The sequence below is a fragment of the Musca domestica genome, unplaced genomic scaffold (genome assembly GCF_030504385.1).
Source record: "Musca domestica strain aabys unplaced genomic scaffold, Musca_domestica.polishedcontigs.V.1.1 26, whole genome shotgun sequence".
Taxonomy (NCBI): domain Eukaryota; kingdom Metazoa; phylum Arthropoda; class Insecta; order Diptera; family Muscidae; genus Musca; species Musca domestica.
Window position 1 is genome coordinate 7,176,462 of NW_026712283.1, and position 7,565 is coordinate 7,184,026.

Genomic DNA, 7,565 nt, shown 5'->3' on the forward strand with positions numbered 1-7,565 from the left:
ATTTAGTTCTATTCCAGCAGCAAACTTTAATTGACGTGTTATTTTTTAACGCGAGTTTCGCCAAAGGGAGGAAACTCACTTTAGTTTTTAAAAAATATAATACTATTAAGAATGATTATAATTGGCGCAGTCGGTAGGATTACCATGATCGTTTGGTAGTCCGTGAAACGAAATCCTACGTAAAAGGATAAGTCCTCCGGAAAGGGACAATAAACTTAGTGATTAAAGAAACATTTTAGTGAATAGTAAAAAAGAAACAAGTTAACAAAATTACGTTAAACAAGAAAACTAGGAAAAGTTAAAAGTGGACATCACATCCTAATAAGAGAGAAATAAGTTTTTAAGATTAACAAATTGTTACAAATTTAAAAAAGCAAATAATTACAATATAAGAAATAATTACGAAACTTAAAAAGTGAAAGTGGTAAAACATTAGAGGAAAACTAAAAAACATTAAAAGACTTACAAATAGCCAAAAAATAGCAACGAAGTGAAATTTGGAACATTAATAAGATTATAAAAAAATTGAAACAACATGAATAACGCAAATCAACCAGCCCTTAACCCAGCGCAAAACAACATACAATTACGTACGCTAGACATCAATCCCCTTACATATATTGAAAAATTAAGGGAATTTGATGGGAAGAAGGAAGACCTCACAACATTCATAACAAATGTAGATGACATAATTCCTACATTAATGTTATACAACGAACAAGCTCAAAGAATGTGTATGAACATCGTAAAATCAAAACTAACTGGAAACGCCAGAAGAGCAATGGAGGTTCATCCCCATTTGACCCTTTGGACTGACATAAAAGCGATGCTAAATACCAACTTTGGTGGCTTTGCCACTGTGGACCAATTATATCAGGAACTGAGAGCAGCGCAGTATAAAGGAGATACTATGGATTTCTACAACCACATCCAACACAAACTAGCAATTCTTAACCAAAAATGTGGTCAGGAGAATCGATTGGATGAAGTCGATAGGAATATCCAAACTGGTCTGAAGACTTTTATAACACGTCTTCCAATCCATATGAGGACTGTATTATGCGCATTAAAACCACAAAGTATGGAGGAAGCTTTGCATGAATTGAGCTCTGCGGGATTCCTGAACAACGAAAAGAAGAAGGACAAACCACAACCAAGTCCCCAACAACAACATTGGCAACCAAAAATAATGCAGCCACATTACCAACAACAGCAACATTGGCAACCAACGATAATGCAGCCACATTACCAACAACAACAACAACATTGGCAACCAAAAATAATGCAGCCACATTACCAACAACAGCAACATTGGCAACCAAGGATAATGCAGCCACATTACCAACAACAACAACATTGGCAGCCGAGAATTGTACAACCAAATTTCCAGCAACATGGATCGCAACAACCTTACTACAAGCCTCAGCAACCACAAATCAGACAACAGCCTCCAACATCATATCAACAAAAGCATGAATCAATGGATGTTGATGCATCTCAACAATCAAAAAGGCAGACACACCACCAGGAGCAGAAATCATGTAAGAATTTAGAAGGTATTAACAATAAAATAGAGATAAGCGAAATGTATCAAGATGATTTGTATCAAGACAGTGTATATCAGGATAATAAAGAAGATCAATACAGTTCTGAATATGAGTATGGTACTAATGAAAATTTTGAAGCCAAAGCGGAAAATTTTCGGTTAGTTCCTTACAAGGAGCCACCGGACTTCCCTATATCATACTCAAAGGAAGATCAAGGAAAACAAGATTATTAATTGACACGGGTTCCACAGAAAATCTAATATGTAAAGATCATTGTCCTCCACAGTATATAAAAAATTCTCACACTCCAATATACATTAAAACTGCAGCAGGTGTCATTACGGTTGACCGCAATGCCCATTTTCCAAAAAATTCTATTAAGATTCCCCTTAATTCAGGTACAACATTTAGGGTGTATACCTTTCACAAATTCTTCGATGGAATATTAGGCAACCAAACATTACAAGAAAATTGTTCTGTAATTGATTATAGGAAAAAAGAAGTAAGTATTAACGGTCAAAAGTTCAGGATATATTTTGAAGGAGATTCTGAAGATGACGAATTTTCACTACAAACATTGCCAGAACTCCATCATATTAACATACTAGGAATTACTGAGCAGCTAAGGACAGACCACCTAAATACAGAAGAAAAATCAGAGCTCCAAAGATTAATAACTAAATATGAAAATGCCTTTTACCATCCGGGAGATGATCTGACCTTTACCAATGAGATAAAGCACAAGATAGAAACAGGAGATCATGGCCCTGTATATACGAAATCATATAGGTATCCAGCAATACATACTGAAGAGGTAGATCGACAAATGAATGAAATGCTAGAACAAGGTATAATAAAGCATAGTTCATCTCCATATAATTCTCCTATCTGGGTAGTACCCAAGAAGGAAGATAAAGTAGGAAACAAGGAATGGAGAATTGTTATAGACTATAGAAAATTGAATGCTATCACTGAAGATGATAGATATCCAATACCAGTAATTGACGACATACTAGATAAACTAGGTCGAGCTAACTATTTCACAACATTGGACTTAACAAAGGGATTTCATCAGATTGAGGTAGATCCAAAAGATAGGGAAAAAACAGCATTCTCTACAACAAATGGACATTATGAATTTATAAGAATGCCATTCGGTCTAAAGAATGCTCCGGCAACTTTTCAGCGAATGATGAACAACGTGCTCAGAGAGCATATAAACAGGATATGTGTGGTATATATGGATGATATTTTAGTATTTTCGACTTCATTACAGGAGCATATGGAAAACTTGGGAAAAGTTTTGAAAACATTAGAAGTTGCAAATCTAAAAGTATCCTTAAATAAATCAGACTTCTTGAAAAAAGAGACTGAATTTTTAGGACATGTAGTGACTAATAATGGGATAAAATTATTAAGGATTAAGGAAATACAAAGTTTTCTGGGATTAACGGGTTATTACAGAAAGTTTATCCCAAGTTATGCAAAAATTGCAAAACCCTTGACCATGAGACTTAAAAAAGATGCAATAATTAATACTGAAGATGCTGACTATGTACAAGCATTTAAGAAGTTACAACAGATTCTGATGTCCGATATGGTACTTCAATACCCGGATTTTGAAAAGAGTTTTACTCTGACTACCGATGCTAGTAATTATGCATTAGGAGCCGTCCTGTCACAAAGCAATGGACCAATAGCGTTTGCTTCACGCACTTTAAACCGTCATGAGATTAATTATTCCACAGTTGAAAAAGAATTACTTGCAATTGTTTGGGCAGTTAAGCAATTCAGACATTATCTTTACGGTAGGAAATTCGAACTAAGAACCGATCATAAACCCCTTATATGGCTGGCAAATCTTAAGGACCCTAATTCCAAACTAATCCGTTGGAAAATAAGGTTAAATGAATACGAATTTGACATCAAACATGTAGAAGGAAAGGATAATAAAGTAGCTGATGCTCTCTCAAGAATTAGAGAAGTTAATGCAATCACAGCTAAAAGAAAACATAAATGTGAGATATGTAATAAAATGTTTAGTAAGAAGAATCTGCTTAGGAAACATTTGGATGAACATTTAAAGAAAAGACCACCTTCACCTACTTCTACAATACACAGTGCTGACGAAGATGGCCATAATTTCTTTAAGATATCAGAGAAACCTCTTCAGCACTACAAGAACCAAATAAAAATTGACAATTCCAAGGACAATAAGACGACACATGAACGGATATTTGATAGGAATAGGAAAATATACGCTTATGAAACATTCGACGACGAATTAATATCACGAATATTGAATGAAGCCATGGAAAATAATCTTTCAGCATTGTATTGTGAGGATACGGAAATTTTATTGAAATTACAGGAAAAATATAAAACCACAAAAGATAATCCTTTAAATACAAAACAATTTGAAATCATATTAACAACTAAATTTCTGCAAGATGTTAGATACGAAGAACTCCTAGAAATCATAAATAGACACCACCGATTTGAAAACAATCATCCAGGAATAGATAAAACATATATTGAATTAAAAAGGAAATACTATTATCCGAATATGAAAAAGGAAATTGTTAAAATTATAAATAACTGCGTTATATGTAATTTCAAAATAGAAAGAAACCCCGTCAAATTACCATTCGAGAAAACGGAAACACCACATGGACCTTATGTTCATTACCACTTGGATATTTGGTATCTTAATAACCAAATATTTTATTTGACCATGATTGACAAATTTACAAAATATGCAGCAATGGAAGAATTATCTGACAAAACACCATTACAGGCTATAAAAGCTGTAAATAAATTGTTCCTCATCATGAAGAAACCCCAAAAGATTACTATGGATAATGACCCGACGTTTTCTAATCCAGTATTTACGGGACACCTTGAAGATAATGATATTCAGTATCACTTTACAACACCTCATAGACATACTGGTAATTCGGACATTGAACGTTTTCATAGCAGTTTAAATGAGAATATTAGAATATTAAAAATTAGGGAGGAAAATAATGATGTAGCATACAACTATGATTTACCTTTGCAGGCATTACAGGCATACAACAATAGTTTACATCTTTCTACGAAACAGAAACCCATTGACCTTCATTTTTATAACTCAGATATTCATATGGAAAAAGTTTATAATGAAATTGAAACAGCAAAGGAAAAGATGTTAAAATACAGAAATAAAGAAAGAAAGGATGAAGATATTAATCCTAAATTTGGAAGAACAGCAATCCCTCATAAGACCGAGACTAAAATAAAACAGTTGACTACACGGAAAATTAATGACAAAAAATATAAATTAGATAACCGAAATACAATACTTCATAAAGACCAGTTCATTAAAAGGAAATGTCTTTCCAGGTCTCTGGAAGTCCTTGCTGGCGATTTTCTTGATGATATCCCCAGTGGTAGCGCAGAAGCTCGAGGTAGTCGATTTGAATAAAGGCAACGGATATGCAATGATACAACTTAATGACAAAATGTTAATATATGACTATATTAAAATTCTTCACATATTTAACACCACAAAATATATGGATTTTTTGAATGAATTGGGAGAGGAAGTTTCGCATATTAATGATTCATTTTTATCGCATGAAATCGAGCACATACATTTACGACTTAAAAGTATTATTCCCCATCAAGCAAGAAATAGAAGAGGTTTAATTAATCTTTTTGGTACAGGATTAAAATATCTATATGGTACAATGGATAATAATGATAGAGAAGAGATTGAAAGACAACTGCAAAATTTGGAGAAGAATGAACATAATATAATAACGCAAACTAATAATCAAATACACATAAATACACAATTTGACAATCAATTAGCTAACTTAACAAAATTATATAATGACCAAACAAAACTGTTGATTAAGAGCATGTCAAACGTTAAATCAATTAAAGATAACACAGCAAAAGCTGATAAAGTTTACCGTCTTAAATACCAAATTGATCATATGGGCAAATTATTAGATAAAGTAAGAGACCTAATCTTGGCTTCCAAATTAAATATTCTCACTCGAGATATCCTGAGTGATGAAGAAATTAGAATATATAATATAACCATAGATAAAATGAAAGAAATTAAGATGAATTTAGCCCTTTACAAAAATAATATAGTATTTGTCTTAAAAGTACCCCAATATAATCCTAAAATATTCCAAGAAGTATATATTCAACCAATACCTAATAAAGAAAAAATGCAAATTAATATTGCAGAAAAATTGTATATCACAAAAGATAATAAAATTTATTATGATGTTAATGAAACACCAAATCTAAGGGAAGTTGAGGATGATTGTATATCTAATCTGTTTAATTATAAGCTCATGAAATGTCATTATATACAAAATACTAAACCAAAAGTTGTCGAAATTGGCTTAAATATTATAATTGCTATAAATACTAATCAAATTGTTAATCATACATGTAACAAATACCCATTAAAATTATCTGGAAATCACATGCTGATCATAGAAAATTGCAAAGTAAAATTGGACAAATGGTACAATAAAGTAATGTTTCAAAACATGTTAATAATTCCAAATCCCTACAGAGACATACATATGATAAATGATTCATATGATTCTTTAGAGGAAATACAGTATCATCATATTAAAAATACCGAATTCATATCAGAAATAAAATTTGAACAGAAAGTAACTAATTACACAGTAATAGTCTTGACAGCTGTAATTATACTTATTATAGCATTGTATCTGTATATAAAATATAGATCAAGCACAGTAAAAGTAACTATGCCCTTCCCCTCAGCTCCTTTGGAACACGGGAAAGAGTCTTCGTCCGGGGGTGTTATAACCCAAACCAAAATGCCTTTCCAATGACTTGGCAATATATTCATATTACAATTATCGTATTCATATTACAATTATCGTACCATCTGTCATTTAGAAAAAAAAAAACCACACCCTTCTTGCAAATCACACAATCGATCGTATTTCAAATCATACGATCGAATCAAAAGACCAATAAATAATCATACGATGTATCTAGAATTAAAATAAACAATTATGTATATTGCACTCATTCACAAATAAAGATTTAGTTCTATTCCAGCAGCAAACTTTAATTGACGTGTTATTTTTTAACGCGAGTTTCGCCAAAGGGAGGAAACTCACTTTAGTTTTTAAAAAATATAATACTATTAAGAATGATTATAATTTAAATGTGTTCAAATATTTGTGTGTGTGTGTGAGAGAGAGAGTGTGTGTTTATTTGTATTACACTTTTATTGCTCAACCAATTTTTGCATTTTTGTGATAGTGTGTATGTGTGTGTGAGTGCGTGTTCTGTATTTCAAACATGTCACTCTAGTTGTATTGCATTTTAATATTGTTCACCCCACCCCAAGTATGTTAATTAGAATATGTGAAATGGGAATGTAAAAACAACATTAGCAATATCTAGAACAACAATAATAATAACATTAACAATACGTTTAACAAAGTGAACACAAATGAGCTGTGTGTGAAGGAAGGATTTTGTTTCTAAATGAAAATAAGTGATTACAGGAAATTATCAATCTAACTGAGCAACACGTTACTGCAGGTGGTATTGGGACGCTTGCAAATTGTAAGGATAAGGAGAAATATCAGACTTAGTTAGTACGAAACTGTGTCTTCGGCATTAGATTATATTATATAATTATATAAAGATATATTAAAAGATATACAATTAGAGGAAATAAAGTGGATAGATATTTTAATATTTACAAATACATTTCACAAAGTCCTCCTCGATAAACATTTTATATGTTTTACTTTCTTCTCGTCTGAGAACTGGGGATTTTTGACACCTTTTTTATAAGACAATTCTGAACGAAAGGTGTGGATCTTTTCAATTTTTTAAAGACATCCTTACCGACAATTGTGGATTACAAAAAAAGGACTCCCTGACCAAAAATTCCGAATTAATGAAAAAAAAAAAATAATCTTCTAATTAAAAATTTCGTGTATTTTAAAACTATTCTTC

The 7,565-nt window shown here is 31.9% G+C and overlaps 1 protein-coding gene across 1 annotated transcript; it reads left to right on the forward strand.

Moving 5' to 3' along the window:
• The first annotated feature begins 337 nt into the window (after positions 1-337).
• LOC131803044 (uncharacterized) lies at positions 338-6,469 on the forward strand. Its single transcript, XM_059123946.1, has 2 exons — positions 338-1,541; positions 4,932-6,469. Exons 1-2 carry the CDS (start codon positions 536-538, stop codon positions 6,416-6,418), a joined length of 2,493 nt encoding a protein of 830 aa, XP_058979929.1. The 5' UTR covers positions 338-535; the 3' UTR covers positions 6,419-6,469.
• Positions 6,470-7,565: the final 1,096 nt, after the last annotated feature.

Coding starts and splice junctions, on each gene's coding strand:
- LOC131803044 (XM_059123946.1), top strand. CDS start 536: ATGAATAACGCAAATCAACCAGCCCTTAACCCAGCGCAAAACAACATA. Junction 1,542..4,931: donor CCACCAGGAGCAGAAATCAT/GTAAGAATTTAG, acceptor ATGTCTTTCCAG/GTCTCTGGAAGTCCTTGCTG.